Source organism: Podarcis gaigeae (genome assembly GCF_964106915.1).
Source record: "Podarcis gaigeae genome assembly, chromosome: 12".
NCBI classification, from domain to species: Eukaryota; Metazoa; Chordata; class Lepidosauria; order Squamata; family Lacertidae; genus Podarcis; species Podarcis gaigeae.
The window spans coordinates 21,784,974-21,808,439 of record NC_139688.1 but is presented as its reverse complement, the minus strand read 5'-3'; the positions used below and the strand labels follow the sequence as shown (position 1 = coordinate 21,808,439).

At 43.1% G+C, this 23,466-nt stretch overlaps 1 protein-coding gene across 1 annotated transcript in view; it reads left to right on the top strand.

Annotated features, from left to right (window-relative positions):
• The window catches only part of MYO3A (myosin IIIA), a 105,659-nt gene that overhangs the window by 36,880 nt on the left and 45,313 nt on the right, over positions 1–23,466 (top strand). Inside the window, exons 7-18 of the mRNA XM_083704604.1 lie at positions 1,485–1,630; positions 3,125–3,190; positions 5,582–5,737; positions 13,223–13,322; positions 14,801–14,917; positions 15,346–15,450; positions 15,541–15,624; positions 16,144–16,346; positions 17,220–17,318; positions 17,450–17,564; positions 20,300–20,426; positions 22,239–22,449. Of these exons, the coding sequence (XP_083560730.1) occupies positions 1,485–1,630; positions 3,125–3,190; positions 5,582–5,737; positions 13,223–13,322; positions 14,801–14,917; positions 15,346–15,450; positions 15,541–15,624; positions 16,144–16,346; positions 17,220–17,318; positions 17,450–17,564; positions 20,300–20,426; positions 22,239–22,449 (1,529 nt within the window). The remainder of the gene's footprint in view (positions 1–1,484; positions 1,631–3,124; positions 3,191–5,581; positions 5,738–13,222; positions 13,323–14,800; positions 14,918–15,345; positions 15,451–15,540; positions 15,625–16,143; positions 16,347–17,219; positions 17,319–17,449; positions 17,565–20,299; positions 20,427–22,238; positions 22,450–23,466) is intronic.

Genomic DNA, 23,466 nt, shown 5'->3' with positions numbered 1-23,466 from the left:
GGGGTTGCGGCACTCATCTCGCTTTATTGGCCGAGGGAGCCAGCGTACAGCTTCCGGGTCATGTAGCCAGCAAAACTAAGCTGCTTCTGGCGAACCAGAGCAGCGCACGGAAGCGCTGTTTACCTTTCCGCCGGAGTGGTACCTATTATCTACTTGCACTTTGACGTGCTTACAAACTGCTAGGTTGGCAGGAGCAGGGACTGAGCAATGTGAGCTCACCCCGTCACGGGGATTCGAACCGCGACCTTCTGGTTGGCAAGTCCTAGGCTCTGTGGTTTAACCCACAGCTCCACCCGCGTCCCATCCTACACAACATGACCTACCAACAAAAGACTGTAAGGGCAGGCCAAAGCTCTATCTAGTCCTCCATCTTGTTCTCACAGGGGCTAAGCAGATGCCTATGGGAAATTTGCATGGAGAACCTGAACACAACATCACTCTCCCCGGTTGTGATTCCCAGCAACTAGCATTCAGAGGTATACTTCCTCAGATGGTAGAGGGAGAATAGTCTCTGGGCTAGTAGCTATTGGCAGCCAGTAGTACCAGGTTGCCCCCAAGATTGAGGGGGCCCAGCACACATCACATGCACATGTGACATCACATGTACGCATTAAAGGGCTGACTCCCTTTAAAACAAATATTGAGGGAGCTGAGGTGCCTTTGACCCCCCCCCCCTAGAGTCAGTGTGCCTGCTGATATCTTCCATAAATCTGCACAATCCTCTTTTAAAGCTAAACCAATCCTCCCCCAGCTGTGTCCCATGGTCGGCAGTACCAGGCAGGTAAAAACAGAACTTCTTTGAACTTTGGTGTATTTCATTTAGAGAATCTGAAGTTGTTTAGGCCTAGTGTAGAACAAGGACCCAGAAACCTGCCCAGGCAGAGGTAACTTTTCTGGAATAAGCCTGGTTGCGCCTCATCCTTAAAATGTGATGAAGAGGCCATTTTGCCACTACAAAGCTTATGAGGTCAGTGCCTTGCTGAGACCTCCTCAGTTATTTGCTACAGTTGTAGTTCAAGGCAGTAGTTGTTTTTGGACCCAGTATCAAAGACTTCACCTGGTCCTGGATTTTACTAATCCATCCTAGAAGGAAGTAATATTCAATTCCCTTTTTAAAGGGGAGGCTAAGCTAGTTGCTGAGGCAGACATTTTGTTGCCACGGCGACAGCTGCGGAAACATGGATGAGCACTTCCCTCCACCCTCTGCGTATTATTGCCATACAAGAGTCACGGTTTGAGGTGCTTCGGCCTCACAACTGTCATTCTCTGGCAGGCAGTGTGGAAGGCCAGAAAGCAGCTTAAATAATTGCCTCCTCAGCATACATCCACTTCATAGGTTAAAAAGCCTGTAATTATGGCCTGTTCTCATAGCTCTGCTGAAAAGGCTTAGGAACATGTTTCAGATGCAAGCAAGATGGTTGTGAAATGCCTTTCTGGCAGCACCTCCAGTTCAGATGCTGTTATTTAATTTTATATTTTAACAGGTAATTGCATGTGAGCAGCAGCTGGATAGTTCCTATGATGCCAGATGTGACGCCTGGTCACTTGGGATCACCGCTATAGAGTTAGGCGATGGAGATCCACCACTGGCTGATTTGCATCCTATGAGAGCTCTGTTCAAAATACCAAGGTACCGTCTTATTCCACATATCTTTCATTGGGCAGGCTACCTGACCACAATGGGGTGGGGGTGGGGGGAGGAATAACAGTTCTGTAAAATGTATTCAGTGATTTCATCCACGCAATGGCAGGCTCTTGTGGTAGCGTTGTCTACTTCTTCCCTCAAATTTAATTGGAGAAAGAAAACCGAGCTCATTGGGTCCTGCATGGAACTTTCTAGCCAAGAGATGTTGGACTCTAGGACTTAACCTGTTTTGGGAAGCCATGAATAAATACTTACTTTGGCAGCAAGTAGATATATGCATAAATATAGTGCTGGGTGCCATTTTAACCATTTAAACTAGCAGCAGCCGATGTGGTAGGACCAACATGGCTACTAGTCAGGAATGATGGGAGTTGAAGTCCATGTACATCTGACCCAGCAGAGGCAGGCCCATGTGGTGATGCCAGACATGTACCTGTTTCTTAGATGTTAAAGAATTCTTCATGGGTCATGCAATTGACCAATAGGTGGATTATGATCCTAATGGAATTAGAAGTAATCCTGACAAATTTTTTTTATGTGTACCCCCATTAATGAGAGGTTTCACAGAGTCCCTGTATGTACCCTGAGTTGGTTTCCTAGGAATGAATGTCACTGGAGTCTTACGACATTTTTGTGATTTTATTTACACATATTCAGGCTGAGCATACGATTGAAGATTCACAGCATCAACTCTCCAACTGATCCCACTTCCCCATTAAGCTTCTCTGTGCCCCCCCCCCCACCCTGTGCTATAACATTGGATTCTCACAGAGAGCAGATCAGCCTCTCTGTGTCTCTTTCAGACCCAGTTCCATGACTGCAAGTCTGTTGTTCTCTCTCAAACACATATAGACACTATGATAGCATCACTCCAGCCAGGGGAGGATGATAGAAAACACATGGACTCTTTTGTTCACCTTCCAGAATTGTCTCCAACCATTTAGTTTCTGTGGCAACACTCTGGCCCTGGCTTACATAACAAAGAAGACACTTAACAGACCCATTTCCTTAACAAAATTAACTTGTTCAACCATTTCAGCCTCTTGTCATTGGCTGGAGTGAACTCCAAGAGGATATTTAATCCAACTGAATTTCATGACAGTGTTAGCAAACCAAAGAATTGTAAAGCCTACTGCTTTTAGGACTGCAGGGGACTTGCCACCACACATAAATAATGATGAATAGGTCATTAGTTGTATCATTTTGTTTGAATGCTAGAAAATTACTGCAGTTCTTGATTTATTTGATAGAGATTTTAAATCCCCCTTTTCCAAAGACTTATAACATTAAGACAATCAGTGGTGCATTATACTTTTCTAAACAATGCTCCTTTTAAGCTAGAGGAAATCTGTGTATTTTTTAATGACTCTTCCAGAAATCCATTACTCAGCTTGACTTCTCTCACTCTATTTGGTTGAAAATTTATTCAAGCTTATTGTAATTCTACATGTAAACCTATTTTAATGTCATCTTCCACAGAAATCCGCCTCCTACATTGCGGCAGCCAGAGATATGGTCATCTGAATTCAATGACTTTATCAGCAAGTGAGTGACAATGGAGCCATTTAAAAATAAATCAATGCATAAAGGAGCACCATGCAGTTAAAAATAATGTAGCCACATTTACAGTAGTCAGATAGCATCCAAAATATTCAGATAGCCATAGAGTTGGAAGGATCCATGGGGATCATCTAGTTCAATCCCCTACAATACAGTTCCCCATCCAATTTGAAACCAGGTAGGACCCTGCTTAGCTTTGCAAATGGACTAGCAATTTTATTGCTCCTACACCATTAATGCTTAGGTAAACCATTGTAATTTTTACACAGGATCTACTATTCAGAAAACTCAGAGCAATTTCCAATATACAGAAACTATGAATTTTAAAGCAATGTCTTTGTAGCATAGGTTTCATTCTTTATTATTTTTGTTTAGGACGTTTATATCCTACCATTCGTCCATCATGAAACTGAAGACATCACAGAGGTTCCATAATGGGCTTCATAGGTGGTCTCCTACCCAGGCAGACATAGACCTGATTTACATTAGCAAGGTGGCTCCATCTTGGGCCCTCAGACCATGCTCTTGTTTTTACTATATCTGGGAGTACATAATGCTCTTTAGAGCCATAGCAGTAGCTTCACCATGGACAGAGGCAAAGATCTGAGATGGGGCTGTAGCTCTGTGGTAGAACACATGCTTTGCATCCCAAAGTTCCCAGACTCCATCCCATCTCTAGGAAGGGCTGGGGAAATCCCTGGTTTGAAATCCTGGAGAGCTACTGCAAATCGTTGTGGATGATACTAAGCTGGGTGGGCCACTGGTCCTACTTGGCATAATGTGGCTTCCTATGCTCTGTGTATGTTGGTCCATTGGCTAGAGACTAATCCCCAGGGAATTGGTGGGTTACACCACCTTTTTTTGGGTCACGTCCACCTTATAGCACTCCTAACCATCATAGTGAATCCTGGAAATTATAATAGTTTGTTAAGAGAACTGGCAATTGTAGCTCTGTGAGGTCACCACCCTTAGCAAACTACTGTTGTGGATGTGACAGAGAGAATACAAAGCCCACACCTAGAAACTGCCAAAAAAGGGCATGAGGAGACAGGTACTAGGTAAATCATGTTATTCCAGTAACATATTCCTCTTTTTTTTAAAAAAAAAGTATGTTTGTTTGCCCATTGAACTTATGAATATTGTTCTCTGAGCATTGTACAAAAGAAAAACAATATTGTTGTGCGCACTCCAATTTCTGAATGGCAAGAGACTCAGGGGTGCCTGCGCTTGCCCAAAATTTTGTTTCCTTGGAATGTAGGTTAGTGGAGACTACAGTCATACCTTGGTTCTTTAACGCCTTGGTACTCAGACGTTTTTGCTCCCAAACGCCGAAAAGAGGGAAGTAAGTGTTCTGGTTTTTGAACGTTTTTCGGAAGCTGGATGTCCGATGTGGCTTCCGATTTAGCCGGAAGCTCCTGCAGCCAATTGGAAGCCGTGCCTTGGTTTTTGAACGATTTTGGGAGTTAATCGAACTCCCGAAACGGATTAAGTTTGAGAACCAAGGTATGACTGTATTGTGTCTTTAGGGTGGTTTCATTTAAATGTATGCGCAACCTGATCATAGGATGGAGGAGGCTGTCACCTCAACAAATCTTGCTGGTTTCCTCATATACATTTTACCTTCCCCTACACTGGATCACAAGTTCGTAAGGGACACCCATGAGTATCATCCAGACTGACCACACCACAAACAAGAAACACACAAATCCAGCAACATTATAAAAGCACCAATTAAAAGGGGAGCTGAAGACATAAAAAGTTGCCTGGAGTCAACATCACTAAGCCACAGCTCCTCTGCCCCTCACCCTGCCATGTTCTCATGCTGGTGAACATGGTGCTGCCAGGAGGGGAGGTCACTAAAGGTAAAGGACCCCTGGACGGTTAAGTCCAGTCAAAGGCGACTATGGGGTGCAGTGCTCATCTCGCTTTTCAGGCCAAGGGAGCCGGCGTTTGTCCACAAACAGCTTTCTGAGTCATGTGGCCAGCATGACTAAGCCGCTTCTGGCATAACGGAACACCGTGATGGAAACCAGAGCGCATGGAAACGCCGTTTCCCTTCCTGCCACAGCAGTATCTATTTATCTACTTGTACTGGCATGCTTTTGAACTGCTAGGTTGGCAGGAGCTGGGACAGAGCATTGGGAGCTCACCGTGTCATGTGGATTCAAACTGCTGACCTTCCGATCAGCAAGCCCAAGAGGCTTAGTGGTTTAGACCACAGTGCCACCTGCTCCCATAGGGGAGGTCACTACACCCACAGGACTCTTCCATGCCCCACTGCTTGAAATCAGGCTTCCTCCCTAGTTCTCTGCTACCGCCTGTCTTTTTATCACATAACTGCATTTCCTAAAAGCTGTGCTTTTTCCAATGGTGCAGGTGTTTGACCAAAGATTATGAGAAACGCCCAACAGTGTCTGACCTGCTGCAACATGACTTTGTGAAGCAAGTGGAGGACAAAGAGACTGTCTTGCAGATGCAGCTAATGGAATTCATTGATGTTCACCAGCAAATGGGAATCACAGAAAAAGCAAGGTACTTTTTTGGGGGGGGGAGGGTCTGTCTGCATGTAACAAAATGTGGTCTTTGTTGTTGTTGTTTAGTCGTTTAGTCATGTCCGACTCTTCGTGACCCCATGGACCAGAGCACGCCAGGCACTCCTGTCTTCCACTGCCTTCCACAGTTTGGTCAGACTCATGTTTGTAGCTTCGAGAACACCATCCAACCATCTCGTCCTCTGTCGTCCCCTTCTCCTTGTGCCCTCAATCTTTCCCAACATCAGGGTCTTTTCCAAGGAGCCTTCTCTTCTCATGAGGTGGCCAAAGTATTGGAGCCTTAGCTTCAGGATCTGTCCTTCCAGTGAGCACTCAGGGCTGATTTCCTTCAGAATGGAGAGGTTTGATCTTCTTGCAGTCCATCGGACTCTCAAGAGTCTCCTCCAGCACCATAATTCAAAAGCATCAATTCTTCGGCCTTCTTTATGGTCCAGCTCTCACTTCCATACATCACTACTGGGGGAAAATGTGATCTTGAAGACCATTTAAATTATTCTTCAAATTTTTATTTTAAGCAACAACCTCATTTTTTATGAATGCAACCCACTTAAGTAGCAAGCATCTCTAAACCAGTGAGGAAGCTGGAATTTCAACTAAGACTTGAACAGATTATGTAATATTAGATAAGCATAATATGTGACTTAACCGAACTGCTCACGTGTGGCTGTTTGCCAGGTGTTGGGAACTCCCTGCTCTTACAATCCCAGTCAGGCAATCCTTAGTGGTCCACCATGCATATCTGCTCAGCTGTGGAATACACGCTTAGTGATGTCTGTTAACTGTTCTCACAGGTTTGAGGCCACTGAAGCTCTTCCACATGAATAACTGTGGCCAAAATATCCCCCTCTATGAAGTTGCATTATTTCTGGCAAAACATTTCCTCCAAAGGAAAGGAAAAGTGTTGCCAGAAATAATGCCACTTTTAGACGGGGATATTTTCATCCTTGTTCCAACAGTATTTAGCAAAGTAATTATGCATTATGAAGCATTCATAATCTTCGAGCCTTGTATGAAATTGCCCAAAGTGTTTTGGCTCTGTTTCAGAAATTCTGAAACAAGTTCATCAAAGTAATGTTCTGAATGTAAGACTTAGTCATTGGTGAATATTGATATATTTCTACTCTGCTTCAAGGTAACAGATAATAGGTTTTTTTGAGGGGGATCAAATAGCACATAGAACATAAAAGGCAGTGCTATTTTAACAGTCTCAATTGTCAATGTCTCCTTTTTCCCACATCAAATGAGCTGTATAGAGAAATCTGATTAAGATTAGCTGATTTTCTTCTTATTGATATTTTTGGTGGCTTAATGTTTTTGGGTTTGTGTTTTATTTTGTTTTTGCAATCTTCCAGTGAGATCTGAGGATTTATTTTGTTCTTTTTATAGTCTGCAATTTATCTTATAAGGATGCATTCCCCCCCCCCGCCCCCCTGCAAATGAATATAATTACCCTTAGCATTTTGAAAAACTCTTTTAACCAAGAAGTGACAAGCTGTTGCAGGAATAAAGTCCCAGTGGCCAAGAACAAATCCAGTGCATTGGACTAAGAAGAGAGCCTGAACTTCAAAGCCAAGAAATCAAATTATATGTATGAGTTGATGCAAGCTGCAAACCTTAATACTGAAATTGTGAACACTGTGTAGAACACAGTTGCTTAAGTGCTGCTATTTAATGTTGACAGTGACAAAACTGGGGATAATCAAAATAATCTTCCCTCCTCTTCTCAGTTTGATCATGTGAGGCAAGGCTGGCTTGTGTAGAGTCAAACCATTGGTCCATCAGTATTATCCATCTTCTATTTAGCTCTTGATGTGAAGGTTTTAAGTGGGGGATTTTTTCTAGTCCCACATGGAGAATATCAAGGACTGAACCAGGGATCTTTTGCCTGCAAATCATGCACTTCAAGGTCCCTCCTCCAAGCAGCTACCTTCTGCCCCAGTTCTGACTGACAAGCCAGCTAGCCAATAACTTCATGGCAGCCTTTCCTTCATTTTCTCCTCCTACAGCATTCCAGTTCAGATAATGTGAAGAAGAAGAAGAGTTTGGATTTGATATCCCGCCTTTCACTCCCTTTTAAGGAGTCTCAAAGCAGCTAACATTCTCCTTTCCCTTCCTCCCCCACATGAAACACTCTGTGAGGTGAGTGGGGCTGAGAGACTTCAAAGACGTGTGACTGGCCCAAGGTCACCCAGCAGCTGCATATGGAGGAGCGGAGACACAAACCCGGTTCCCCAGATTACGAGACTACCGCTCTTAACCACTACACCACTACACACACTGGGACAAGTGGTCACTTGTCCCTGTAAAAAACATACAAGTAGTAAACACTGAATGTGTATTTCAAATGCAAATTGCACTGAATGAAATACAAAGGTATAGGTGCCCAAAATGAGAGCCATTGTTGTGTAGTAGTAGTAGTTAGAGTGTCAGACAAGGACCCGGGAGACCAGGGTTCAGTAGGTGACCTTGGGCCAGTCACTGCCTCTCATTCATATATATATATATATATATATATATGCAGGTTTTGGTGTCCTCGGGTGTCTTCCCGTGTAAAAGTTGGGGTGTCTAGGCGACGTTTCGACGAGGTCTCACTCGTCATCTTCAGGAAGGTTTCCTCCCCGTAGAGGTAAGATATTTGCTTTCGTAGATTTTCACGGGTACAGGAATGCAGGTTTTGGTGTCCTCTGGGCAGGAGGCTAGACACCACACCCCCTCTACAGTATTTATAGGAACTCAAACATTGAGATCCCGCTCTGTTCCAGTAACAAGAAGCCGAAAGCACCAGCCTGAAGATGACGAGTGAGACCTCGTCGAAACGTCGCCTAGACACCCCAACTTTTACACGGGAAGACACCCGAGGACACCAAAACCTGCATTCCTGTACCCGTGAAAATCTACGAAAGCATATATATATATATATATATATTCATTTTCAAAACAATTTTATACAATCAATTCACATTTTATCACACATTCGTCGATTTTTTGACTTCCCTCAGTTTCTCTGCCAATCTTTTGTTTAAATTTATATTGTTAATGCATTTCTAAACTTAATATTGCCTTTAAATATCATCTCTCCCTTCTTACTCTCTTTTTTACAATATTTCTTAATTTTTCACAGAGTCTCTTGAAAGCCAACAAGCGTTATCTGTTCATCACATATGCTTTTCAGATAATCTGTAAATCTCCCCCAGTCCTCGATGAACTTTTGGTCTCTCTGGTATCGAATCTTCCCTGTTAGTTTGTCCAATTCTGCATATTCAGTCAATTTCGTTCTCCATTCTTCCACCGTTGGAATTTCTTCCTGTTTCCATCTTTGAGCCAGAAGTATTCTCGCTGCTGTTACTGCGTATTGGAAAAGTTTGCAATCTTTCTTATTTATTTCATTACCTACCAATCCTAGTAATAAGGCCTCCGGTTTCTTAACAAACGTATATTTCAACATCTTTTTCAGTTCATTATATATCATTTCCCAGAAGCCTTTCACCCTTTTACACTCCCACCACATATGATAGAATGTTCCTTCTTTTTCTTTACATTTCCAACACTTATTACATGTTTTATACATTTTGGGCAGTTTTACTGGTGTTATATACCATCTGTATACCATTTTCATTATATTTTCCTTCAATGCAGTACAGGCCGTAAATTTTAACCTTTCATTCCATAATTTCATCCAATCATCATATTGTATATTATACCCAAAATCTCTGGGCCAGTCACTGCCTCTCAGCCTCGCCTACCTCACAGCGTTGTGTGGGGATTAAGAGACTCCTAGAACTCTACCAGATTTTGCACATTTTGAAGACTAACACCAGAGCCATAAGGGCTAAAACCTGCACCTCCCCCAGTTACTCTGAAGACATTGGCTCTCTGCTACTTGATATCCAATGCTACACTCTGGTGTGAAGCTGCAGCACAGGCAACCAACCCTTGAGAGGTGATTTCTGTGACCTTTGATTCCTGAGTGTCAAGCTCATATCTACCTCTAAGGTAGGGTTGCCATATTTCAAAAAGTGAAAACCAGGACAGGACACTCTGAAAGTTTCTGAGTTTTTTTCAGACAAATCCCAAAGTTGTTGAGCCCAAAAATTGCCAGAAAACCCCCAATTTTTCAGAAGTTCTCCCGGACATCAATTCCACCTTTGAAATCCTAGTAATGCCTGGGGAAATGGCAGCCCTACTCTAAGGTGCTTTGTGTGGTCCACTCACTTTTAAAGTGCACTTATTGTGGTCCAAGACTCTTCCAGCGCATGGAATCAGATTTCATTTTGACTTCACCCCTCTCCTGTATTTGATTTGAGGTCATAATAATCCATGGGATGTTCCTTGATCACATTCACATCAGTGTTCACAATCAGCGATCTTCCGACACTTTCAACGTGTTTGCAAAAGGCTACCTTCAGCTTTTACAACACTCCCACTCCTCCTCCACAGTTCACCCATATAAAGCAGCCTTGCTCATCCTAACATGCTCCAGTGCATTGCAATTAGATGACTAAAAGTGACACTCAAACAAGGAGGTTATTCCATCAAGCATTATCTGGCAAGATCAGCTTGTCTTCTGTTGTCTCATCTGCCCATTTTGTGTTTGCCAGTCCAAGAAGGATTGTAGTGATGCTTCTGCTTTAGGGTTTTTTGTTGTTGTTTTTGTAGCTGATCCAATTAGGTTTCACTACAAAAGATTATTCACACACACATAAACCAGCCCTACAAGCATTTGGACAGGATTTACAGGGAGAACTTTAAACAAAAAAAGATCTAGAAAGCATGTTGCTTGTTGATGTGTTAAAGGAGCTGGGTGTGACCAATAGATGTTGGGAAATATGTGTTGAGAGAAGACTACCGTGTACATGTGACTTTTTATTCCAGAATCAATGGAGGCTGAGTGCTTGTTTTTTCTATGTAGCCCACACACCATCTAGATCTGTTGCATATTCCCGCCCCCCCCCAAAGCTCCCACAAAAAGTGCTTATTGAGGACCAGGTTTCATTCTGAAAATAAAAGCTTGTTGCAAATGGATTCTGCATCATCCCACAGTGTGTCCATATGAAAGAGATGTAGGTAGTTGTATCCACACCTGCCCAATGATTTGGGTGGGCTAATACCAAGATTTCAGTCACCACTGGAATAGGAGGAAGAAGAAGACTTTGAGATTGCTATGCCTCTTATAGGATCCCAGGGCAGTGTATGTGCAAATGACCAAAGCAAAACAGTATGATGCTTAACCGTGGATGTTGGTAACCTACGTCACAGTTAAACTATGCCTTAGATTACTCTGACTGCCATTGTTTCACTTGTTAAAACAATAAACCATGGTGAACACCACCCACAGTTAAGCATCATACTGTTGTTTGGTTTTTGTCATTTGCACACTGCCCTGGGATCCGATGGGATAAATGTCAGCCTAATTACTTTACAAATGGCAACAAATTGCCAAGGATTTGGCATTTTCCATGCTATTTTTGGAGCCATCAAAGATCACTTTTATTCATTTTGACAATTGAAACTGAAAGAGCTCCAGTGGCCTCGTTTTGCTTTGATTGAAAGGCAGGGATGAAGTGGGGGTAGCGGCAGGGAGGAGAGAAACTGAGCAGAAACAATAACTGTCTTGAGTCATTCTGTTGTCGATACAGCCTTGATGAATCAGCCTGTCAGGTCTTTGGAAGTGCCTTTAGAACAGAACGTCTGTGGCAAATGCAAAGAATAAAATTCCACAGATTAAGATAGGAAAACGAGTGATATTTTTGTTTACAGTGCCCGTGAGCAGGATGGGGGGAGGTTGGAAATCCATCCGCCAACGTCAGATGGGAGAATTATTTTTATCAACTCTTTGGGGGCAAATGAAGAGAAGCGGCATCATTCACACCCCTCGAGGGATCCATGCCCTTTCACATTAGAGCAGGGAAAACATTGTGTTCTCATATCTGTCTCTTCTGTATACGTTGCATGATGAAGCTGGTTTCTAAAGCTAGTCATAAAAGCATCAGTAAGGAAGAACTCCCTCTGAAAGCTGAATATATGAGCAGCGTCAGTGAACGTGAAACGGGTGGAATGAAATTGGCGTTCTTAGAGGAAAGCCCAGGTAGAAGGAAAATGCAAGAGGAGGAACAGAAGATTCCACTTGCCTCTTGGCTTATTTCTGTTTCTCCCCAGCTACAGCCGTTGCTAAACCCTGTGGGTTGAATGTGATATACCATAATGGCAATTATTTTAGCAACACTTCTATGTATTTGCCAGCATGATTCCAATATTTTTAATAATAATAAAAAAAATCACAGTATGTAATGGTTGACACTAGGAATGGGAAATGACAAGTTGACTCAAGGTCTACATTCTTTCTTGATGTGGGGGGAGGGGAATAGAATAGAATGGGAAAGATAAGCTGTCACTTCCTGCATCTATCGTTTGTGGGCAGCTGCTTGATCAAAGTCACCCTGCTGACAGGACAGGCGTTGGAAAGGAGATGACCTTCATGTACAGCGTTGCTGAGCAAATGGATTCAGAAATTACAGATTTGTGTGAAAGCCGAACATCACTTGCCCATATTGAAATGCCTGCAGCCTCAACATAATACTTTCCCCCGCCTGCAGTTCCTTAGGATGTACATGTAACGTACCGTGACCTTTCATTTGAACAGCAGGGCGTTATCAAAAGACGTTTTGGTGCCCGCGGCTCATGTCACCTTTGAGCTTTTCTCGTGTTCTTTGTGAGAATGTGCATAAGATCTTGTTCTGGGGATCCGAGGTCAGGGCTGGGAGCAGATGTGTGTGCACATGCTGGGAATTGTGGCTCTGTGAAAGGTAAACTATAATTCCTAAGAGTCTTTCAGGGGCAGAGATGCTTTGAATGTGCTTTAAATGTATGGTGTGCATAAGCTCCACCCACTGTCACCATTACTGTCACCCTCCGCAAGTTAGAGAGGAAGCATCTGAAGTAGAGAGCTTCCTATGGTGGAAGATCAAGGATCTGAATAGCAAAAAGTCTTGACAAATACAGGAGAGCCAGTGTGGTGTAGTGGTTAAGAGTGGTAGACTCGTAATCTGGTGAACCAAGTTCACTTCCCTGCTCCTCCACATGCAGCTGCTGGGTGACCTTGGGCTAGTCACACTTCTTTGAAGTCTCTCAGCCCCACTCACCTCACAGAGTGTTTGTTGTGGGGGAGGAAGGGAAAGGAGAATGTTAGCCGCTTTGAGACTCCTTCGGGTAGTGATAAAGCGGGATATCAAATCCAAACTCTTATTCTTCTTCAGGAGGCCCCTGTTTCACACCCTTCAGCCTGTAAAGAGAGATGGCGATGGGGACAGAGCTTAGCAACATTACCCCTGCTCTCCTCAACTCATTGGGTTGGCTCTAAACATGAGTAGAAGGTGTGGACAGGGTTATTGCTAATGTCGCAACTGTTCTTCCTGCATTTTTCTTTGCATGTAGAAGCATCCTTCCATGTTTTTGTTTTCTTGAACAGATTTGAGCGTATTCATACTAAGAAAGGGAATTACAGTAGGTCTCCAGTTACCAACCAGGAAGATGTAGATGATCTGGCAACCTTGGAAGTACTAGATGAGGTAAGACATTTTTTTTTGTAAAGAAAAAAATGCTAGGGGATTTTGTAGATTGGGGAAGCTGCATGCTGAGAACAGGCACCCACCCTGGGTAATAGTCTTCAGTGATAGGACAATCTGTGGTTTAAATTTCTGGATGGGGTTGTATTTCCCTCATGGGGGTCAGTGGACTATAGGACCAGGTGTTATTGGGCTATATAGTTCCTGATGTTCCTGACCATTGGGCATGCTGGTTGGGGTTAATAGGATCTGGAGTACAACAACATTTGGAGAGCCTTAAAGAATCAATCCTACCACCTGGAAATGCTGTTAGCCTCTGATTTTGATACTCACCAAGCCAGTGGTTCGTCATTATTAGTCGATTTCTAGAGTGTTTTATACTTTTGAAACAGCTTTGCCAACATTAGCCAATTAATGGCACAGGAGCTGAACTAATGGATGCAATTAATCTAAGGTGTTAGGTTCTCATCCAAACATTTATTTGCACTATGATGAGCCATATGCTAAGAAGTTGTTTTTTTGCCAAAAGGCAAAAGTCATTAAATGTGATAGCGTGTGTAGCTAATGAGATAAAGAAGTAGCAAAATTCTCCTCTTCTCTCTGGTCTTGTGTGAATTTTGCAAGGCAGGTATAAAAACATGGTGGATGATAAGAGTGAAGGTAAAATCATGGGCAACACAAGGCCAACACAAGTGCTGTATATCCACGAACTGTGGCCTGATATGTTAGGGTCTCCTACATAATGTTACCTGAAGTGGCTAAATTAGATTAGAGTCAGTCTGTTACTTCTTATTTGGGGAAAATGACAAAATAAGGCAACTGAGGAAATGATGGAGATCCCCAAGTGCGTATTCTATATGAGAGTGAGTAGACTCAGTGGAAGGAGCCATAGCTCAGTGGTAGAGTACACGCCTCGCACACCAAAGGTTCCAAGTTCCATCCTTGGTGTCACCATTTAATTTTAAATAGATTTCAGGAGACTCTTGGAAAGTTAATGGCGGTGAGAGTTGACAAGTTAGATAGAGCAAGTCAGACACAGTTAGGATGGGCCATAACTCAGTGACAGAGCACATACTTTGCATGCTTTAAAGGCCCCAGATTCAAACCACAGCATCTCTAGGTAGGGCTGAGTGAGAAGGTCACTTATCAGAAACCCTGGAGAAATGCTGCCAGTCATTCCAGACAATACTGAGCTGGGTGGACTCACTGTGTGACATAGTAGGAGGTCTCCTGGGGCTCTAATACATTTTTGTGCTACTAATCACTAATGCAGATGCACAGAACTGAAGGTAAATGAGCACATAGTAAGGGAACACACAATTCTACATGTTGGCAATATGGCTCAAGACACCAAAACGTTTCTGATGTCTGTGTAGTATCAAGATGCCCGAAAGTCCTGGTTCTTAATTCCTTTGAATAAATTTTAAAAACCAGACACCAATAGACATGTCCTTCTCTGCCCCCCCCCCCGCCCCCAACAGAATACAGTAACAGAGCAACTGCAAAAGAGCTACGCCAAGAATCAGATCTACACCTACGTGGGGGACATTCTCATTGCAGTCAATCCTTTCCGCAACTTAGACCTTTACGCTACTCAGGTAGGAAAATAAAATCTTGCAATTTTGAGTGATTTCACACACACACACACACACACACACACACACACACACACACCTTGGTAACGTCACTGGGCTTGACCACATGTCCCTGGAGCTTTCAAAGTCTTCCCTGGAGCTGTTTTCTTAGAACTGTCAGAGAAGTGATTGATGTCCTACACTTGGACTAAAGACAGGCCACAAGGGAAGAAGTTGTGCAAATTCTCATTTCCCACTCTGAATTGGAAGAGAACACTGAGTGGAATATTGCCTTTGAGCATTCAGAGCTAGGCAAATGAGCATTCCGAACCAGGTAATTATAAATTTTGGCAACATCACTGCTCATAACTGGTCAGTCTCATGAGGCCAGTGACACAAGATGATAGTCTTAAAACAGAGGAGTACATAGCATTTCTCTTTTAACTTTTCAGCATTCCAAACTGTACATTGGGGCCAAACGGACTGCCAACCCTCCTCATATCTTTGCTGTGGCTGATATCGCATACCAGTCCATGGTCACATTCAGCTCTGATCAGGTAGTGGTAATGGTGGGCCAGGTTTGATATACCCCTCTGGGTTGTGAAGATAGTCGGTTATAGCATGTGCTCTTCCACTCTTGCCTTCAGTGTATTGTCATATCTGGAGAAAGTGGAGCAGGGAAGACACAAAGTGCTCATCTTCTGGTTCAGCAGTTGACTGTCCTTGGAAGGGTAAGACATATCCTAGACCTCCTTATTTATGTCTTTGCCAGGCATAGGCAAACTCCAGCACTCCAGATGTTTTGGAACTACAATTCCCATCATCCCTAGCTAACAGGGCCAGTGGTCAGGGATGATGGGAATTGTAGTCTCAAAACATCTGGAGGGCCAGAGTTTGCCTATGCCTGGTCTTTGCCTTCTGCCATCTTGTACCATGCCAGCTCAGCCACCAACTTGTAAATAAAGCCTTTGCCACATCTTCCTTTTACACCCTTAGACATGATCAAATCCCCAACAGGATGGAGAGTGGTTCAAATAAATATGTTCCCCTAGTTAAGGGACTAATAGGTGAACTAGCCCTTACTTTCTGCTAGTTATTGATGGTGAACATCCCCAGATAAGGAGGATTCTAACAACCCCACAGAGGAAAGGAGTACTATTCCGTCACTGCTCTGAAAAATTACGTTTGTGTTTTAAAGTTCTGTGCATTTTCCTTATTGTCGTTGTTGTTATTTTGGAATGCGTATCTAGGCTAATAACAGGACACTTCAAGAAAAAATTCTCCAAGTCAACAATCTGTTGGAGGCTTTTGGAAATGCAGGCACTATTATTAATGATAATTCCAGCAGATTTGGGAAATACCTAGAAATGAAGTTCACTTCCAGTGGAACTGTTGTAAGTGCTCTGATTTCAGAATACCTCCTAGAAAAGTCAAGAGTCATACATCAAGCTGTGTAAGTAAAAGGAAAACAAAGGGGGTGCTTTTCTGGCTGTGAGAAAGAGAGAGGGAGGCTTGGTTCAAACAAACTCTAAGGGTGGTACAGCCTACATGTCATTGGGGTGGGACTCCATCTGCCTAGCCCAGGCACTCTAAAGTCTAGCAGGCATAGGCAAACTCGGCCCTCCAGATGTTTTGGGACTACAATTCCCACCATCCCTGACCACTGGTCCTGTTAGGTAGGGATGATGGGAGTTGTAGTCCCAAAACAGCTGGAGGGCCGAGTTCGGGGGTGCCTGGACTAGCCCAATCAGACACCTTGGATGTAGCCTCTGAAACTGCATTGTGCATAACCTGAACTGTGTAATGTTGTTTATTATTATTATTATTATTATTATTATTATTATTATTATTATTTACATTTTATGTAGGCTAATGCCCATGTAGCTTCGGCCTGTACATCTAAGCCAGGTTTCCTCAAACTCGGTCAGGGATGATGGGAATTGTAGTTTCAAAACATCTGGAAGGCCGAGTTTGAGGAAGCCTGATCTAAGTTATGTGTAAACGTTATGATGACCAACACATTGATATAGTTGGGTTAAGCATTAACAGTGGACTGGGAATCATGATGTTGCATTCACCTGAGTTGGGCTAAGCTATTTCTATGATTACTATTACCATTTATTGCATTTGTTAGCTGTTGCAATTCTACTTCAAGCTGTCTTAGGAGGGCTTGTTGCCTGAAAGGCAGTGAGAAAACATTTCAAATAAAATAAATTTTATAATAGTAGAAGACAATCAGAAATTAGACGTTACTGGTTCAATGTTGATTGTGTTTCAATAATTGCCATATTGAGGTGTGTGGTGTTGTGTTTTTTTTCCATTTCAGAGGAGAGAAGAATTTTCATATTTTCTATTACATCTATGCTGGTTTGGCTGAGAAGAAAAAACTAGCTCATTACAAATTGCCAGAAAATAAACCTCCCAGGTATAACATTCCATTTGTATTCTTTAGGATAAATGCATAAGTGGGCAGCCTTTGCTAGACTGAGCCTTTTGAAACATAGAGTGGATTCACAATTTCTCATACTCTTTTCCCTGTCCCCATCATCCCTCTAGGTATCTACAAAACGAACATCTCAGAACTGTACAAGATTTCATGAACAATAGCTTCTACAAATCCCAGTTTGAATTAATTGAGCAGTGCTTCAAGGTGATTGGGTTTACGATGGAGGTGAGTGTCAGTGATATTTTAACTTGTGCACCTTAGAGAGAGAAGTAGGGCTTGATTGACAGTATGAAGGTTGCCAATAATTTCTAGAGTAGTTGGTGTCTCACTCCCAGTTCAGGGGCCTGATTAAACCCCCATACTAATTTCTCCCCCCAAGATGCCACTAATTTTGGAAGCAGTGGCAAAAAGAAGGGGAATACATTTGACACAGTTCTAGAGTGGCTGAAACCCATTGCCCTGATGGGAATGCAAATCACCTCCTCTCCAGTCATCAGATCAGCTGTTTGATGAGCAGAGAGAGGGAAATAACACCAGACTGTCTCTATTTTCCTGAAATGTCCCTGATTTAGAGAAGCCGTCCCGGTTTCTGATTTGATCCTGAAATGTCCTGCTTTTCCTTAGGATGTCCCTATTTTCACTGGAGAAAGGTTGGAGGGTATAGTAGGATGTCCCTATTTTCATTTGAGAAATATGGGAGGGTATGTATAGGGAAGGTTTTTTAATGTTTGATATTTTATTACATTTTTATATACGTTGGAAGCCACCCAGAGTAGCTGGGGCAACCCAGCAAGATGCATGGGGTATAAATAGTAAAATTATCAGTAGGGAATGAGACGTCTCTATTTTCATTGGAGAAATGTTGGAGGGTATGTAACACCCCCTTCTCAGCTGATCTGCATGGATTAGCTGAGGATGAGGGTCTGTATGTCTAAGATTCTAGCCCTCAGTTTCTAGCCAAAGAGTGAGTCCAGAAAAGCTTGACCACCCCATTCTAGAGTACTTCCCCAAAGGTGGCAGCTGGTGGTGGCTTTAAGTTGTGAGTCTGCACAAACCATAATCAGTTGACTATGGAGCACGGTTGATTGGTAGCAAAACAAACTACAATTCCTAGCTCATATTACTATGAGTTGGGGGGGGGGCACACAGATAGGCTGTATGTCAGAGCTTCCCTTCTAATTCCTGGATCCAGCATGGATTCAATTGCTGGAATACCCAAGCCAGCCTAGTAATGCCCACTAAGTATGGTTTGTTAAGGGAACAAAAAGAGTGACTCTGTGCCAGAGGCCAAATGGGTAGGCCTCCCTCCCTCAGCTGTCTGTTGTTTGGAAAGACAAAGCAGAGAGTTGAGTGATATGAGCTAGAAAGTGGATGCAATAGAAGTCTGGAAAGGCAGAGCGAGTGCCAGGCCTGATTTCTGCTAGAATCCAAGGCTGTGGCTATGGGAGAAGCAAGACGCTCTTTTGGTGTTGATGCTGTGAGCCCCTCTATCGAAGGCTCAGGTTGTAGATGTGTGTAAATAAACCTTATATCATAAAGACACCACAGTCTCTGCTGTGCCTCGTTCCCAAAAGGAAATCTGAGCCCTAGATAAGCACCTGGAACCCCCAGAATCTTGCACTGCTCAGAGTTTGGGGTGGCGTGTAACAATATGTGCAGCTAATCCAGGGACTTGTGCTTTCTTTTGTCCCAGTGTGAGTAGGAGGAGCAACTCCTGTCCAATTTGCTTGTGCATAGTTAATGCCTTACTGTGATTTGTGAACACTGCCATGAAATCGTGTTCAGTGTCAGCTTTGGCTTTTTCGGACCAGCTAGTACAAAAGACTGTAATTTCAACAAGCTTTTCATCAGACAAAATTAGCCCTTGAAGCACACACAAGCGGGATGAGCTGTAATGTCTTCTTTCTAGGTTTCATGTACCCTGTTTCCAAACAGAAGAGGCTGGCTTGTCTAATTTGTGCTCCCTTAAGAGGGAATTTGAGCTATAGCCACACAAACAGCAGGTTTTGCCTCTCCATTGACAGCATTCTGCTTTTCTGGGTGCACAGGATGGGGGGAAATTACATGGCAGTGCGTGAAAAGTGAAGCCCCCAGAAATGTCTTCTTTAGACTTCTGTTTCCTCCAGATTCTGCTATGTTTAGAAAGGCTCTGGGGCAGAACTTGATTGCAGTATGGTCAAAACAACCCCCTAAGCATTTCAGAAAATCTCTCCCTTTTTAACAGAGTGGGAGGTCCCTGTGCTGTAAACACATAGCCTATATATTCCTTTGCTCCTTTAAAATCAAACTGAAGGTTACATGATAACACACACACACACACACACACACACACACCACACACACACACATGATGCAGGAAAAGGGCTGTTGGGAATAAAAGTAATCACGCCTTACAAGAAATCAGGAAAGGGTACAAAAGATGTTAGCTGCAATACATGTAACATGGTGTAATGATAGAAGTCAATGTAATCAGAATATAATGATTTCATTCCATTTATCATAATAATTTACAAATAGACATAGTGGGTGATTATTTCTTCAAAAGAAAAAGAATCAAAACACAAGCCCATGGGTAGTAGGTCTTTTGTTTGTTTGTTTGTTTGTTTGTTTGTTTGTTTGTTTCCTTACCCCTAAGATTTGCAGAATCAAAAAAATGTTTAGAAGAAAATCCCTAAGGGGGGGAAGACCCAGAAAAACATACCCATTGAGTACTGAATAGAACTATTCTTACTCTGTTAGCTATATAACCTCCACGCCATACCTTTTTTTTAAAAAAAAAAAAACATTCAAGCTGCACTGTAAAGTTAAAGCAAATTGAAGAGGGTGCAGCCCCTGGTAGAACGCTGGTTCTCTAAATGCAAGATGGATATTAAAATGAAGAAATGGAATGCTGTGATTGTTGCCTGGGGTGTCAATTATAAGGCTATGAATTGGAATGTTTTTGTGCATCTGTCTTTCAGGAACTAGGGAGCGTATACAGCATCCTTGCTGCCATTTTAAACGTGGGCAACATCGAATTCTCTTCCGTAGTAACCGAGTACATGATTGACAAGAGCATCATTTCCAATCCAACGCCTCTGGAGAACTGTGAGTTTTCTTTCCTTTTTATAATAATTAAATGCCTTTTGTGAACTGCCTCCATAATTATGAGCTCCAGACTTATCTGCACATTGCAGAAATCTTACCTCATTGCTTGAAAAGCTCTACACAGCGTGGGCCCAGCCTCTTAACAAACTTCACATGTTTTTAAAGCAGCTAATGGGGCTGGGATGGCCTGTTTTTTCATAGAATCATAAAATTGTAGAGTTGGAAAGGACTGTGAGGATCATCTAGTCCAACACCCTGCAATACATAAATATTTTGCCCAACATGGGTCTTGAACCCATGAGCCTGAGATTAAGAGTCTTATGCTCTACCAGCTGAGCTAAGCTCAGTGTCTCCCACAACAGGCCACATGAATTTTTTGAAAGCCTAGACCAGTTTTTTGATGTACAGCTCCCATCATCCCTAGCTAAGCAGGACCAGTGGTCAGGGATTATAGGAACTGAAGTCCAAAAACAGCTGGAGACCCAAGTTTGGGAAACACTGGTCTAGAGTTTGAGTAGGGACTTTCCTCCTGTAACCCTCAACCTTGAGATTATTTCCTGAGATGAATAGCTGTAGCACTGGGGGACTGGAGAAGATCTTTCCTGAGGCTGAGTACCTGAGCATCTGGGTGATTAGTTTTTTGCTTTGGGGACAGCTGAGGTCCCTGATAAGTGTGGTAAGGAATGGGACCACCTGCCTGGTCCATAGTCCAGAGAGAAGCTGCACTCAATCTTGCAGCCTCTTGCATCAGCTCCTTGCTGGGTCAGGGAACATAGAAGCCCTGCAGCCCTTTGCTGGCAGAGTCTACACAACAGGGGTGACACCATAGAGTTTCATCTCTTCAGGAGTCCCAACAGTGAGAACACTACCCCCTTCTATTTCTCCCAACATAAACCTGGAGGAGGTTAGATAGTGGGAGGGCCTAAGGTGCATGTCTGGTTTCCTGCACAGGGTGAGAGCCTGTGCAACAAAGAAAGACACCAGATGCCTTCAGAGTGAGAGTCTGTAACTGACAGAAGGCTGGTCCTCCCTTGGTGTGAGACAGTGGCGGAGTAGATGCGCTCTAGCATGATAGTAACTTGGTGAGCTCTGTGGACTTTAGTAACACTGTTCCCAGTTCGGTCAGGTGCCTTCTGGGCTGATTAGTTGTGGGTGATTTTGTTGGTGTGCTGTTGTTGTTTGCACAATGTATTTGGGAAGCATTTGGGGAAGGATCACCTGTTGTTAACCCACCCCAGTTTCAGTGATCATGGATAAAGGGAGATATAGCCATTGGGAAGTGATATCATGAGGACAAGGCTATAAAACTGGCAGGGACCCTATACAGCACCCTTTATTGGCCCAGATCGCATGAAGCCAAAAGAACTCAATAGCCCTTACAGAAGAATGCAAATAATGAAAAGCACAGGTGAAATCAAGCCCTGCCTTATTTAAAGCCTCAAACAGCCAAATGCAATTGCATCATGAAAATTACAAATACGCAGTTGCAAAACGCAAAGACTCTTTATGTATATTTGTAAGGAACACACGTCTACCTCTTTGCTGGTGTATTTCCCCCTCTGTTTTGATCTTCTTGCAGAGCAAGGAGCTGCAGTATTCATACTTTGCACAACATCAAAGCCCTTTTCCTTCTCAGCTGCTTCCCACTGTACAGTTGATGGGCAGAAGGGGACCCAGCGTGCTTAATGAAATGCGTGTGGTATCCAGTCTGTGGTCCAGGGGTCCCCCTCACCTGTTGTAGGGAGCTTTTACATATAAAATTAAGAAATGTTTGATACATTATGGATGTGACACCTTTCCTCCGTTTTCCAGCCGCATCTTTGCTGTGTATACAGGCAGATGAACTGCAAGAAGCTCTAACCTCTCATTGTGTGGTGGCCCGAGGGGAAACTATTATACGGCCCAACACAATGGAAAAAGCTTTCGATGTAAGAGATGCCACAGCCAAAGCCTTGTACGGGCGTCTCTTTAGTTGGATAGTCAACCGCATCAATGCGCTGCTCAAGCCAGGTACATTTTTAAGGTAAGGGGTTTTTTTCTCTCTCGTAAGAAACAGAACCTTGTTTCAATGTGAAATGCATAGTATCTGGAATGTCCCGCAACCCCAGTCATCCAGACCAGAAATTTCAAATGGAATACAGTACCAATTTCATTAGCTATTCCCAAACCCAACTTTTAAGATATTCTATTCTAAGCCCTTGCAAACGAAGCAAGAACAAGAGCGAACAGTTTATTTGTAGTTGTTCTTCTCAGCAGCACAAACATGTCTCTTTTAGCCACATCCCTTGCCTTATCCCTCCCTTAGGTTTAAATTCACAGTTTGGGCTCACTCCACCACTCCATGCATATAGAAGCCTCACCTCTTCCTTTCCTTCCAGTATGCAAGTATAAGGTCTGATTTACACATTGCAAGGAGCCTGTGATATGCACTGGCCATGGCTTCTGTGTGTGGTAGCTTATGCCTGCAGCAGGGTGAAAAGAAGAGTTCACCATGTGGATTGGCTGTCAGCTGGTGTTTCTGGCAGCTGCTGCCAAAGGTGTGAAAACCGACAGTGTGATCAGAGTGATCCATGCAGTGCTATTTTGTGTGTTGCAGCAGCTGCAGTGAAAGCAGTTTCAATCTGCCTTCATGTGCCATTCATGATAAACCTGCCCTGAGAATTCACTACAGGTTGCTATCTTAGGCTCAGGCATTTGTCTGGTTAGTGATAACATTTGCATAGCGCACAAACAGATGTGCTCCTTCCTCTCCACCTTGCAGAAAATGGACCAAACCAATGTAATGTAGCAGCAGACCCTGGACTAGTTTTCACCTTTCAGCAAGGTCTTAACCTATAATGGCTAATAAAAAGGCTTCTGGGCTTTTAACAAAGGTTATTTTAAACATCTTTTTCATTTCATTATATATCATTTCCCAATATTTCTTGATTATTTTACAATTCCACCACATATGTAAAAACATACCCTCTTTTTCTTTACACTTCCAACATTTTTAGAGCCTGTTTTATACATTGTTGCCATTGTTACAGGTGTAATATAC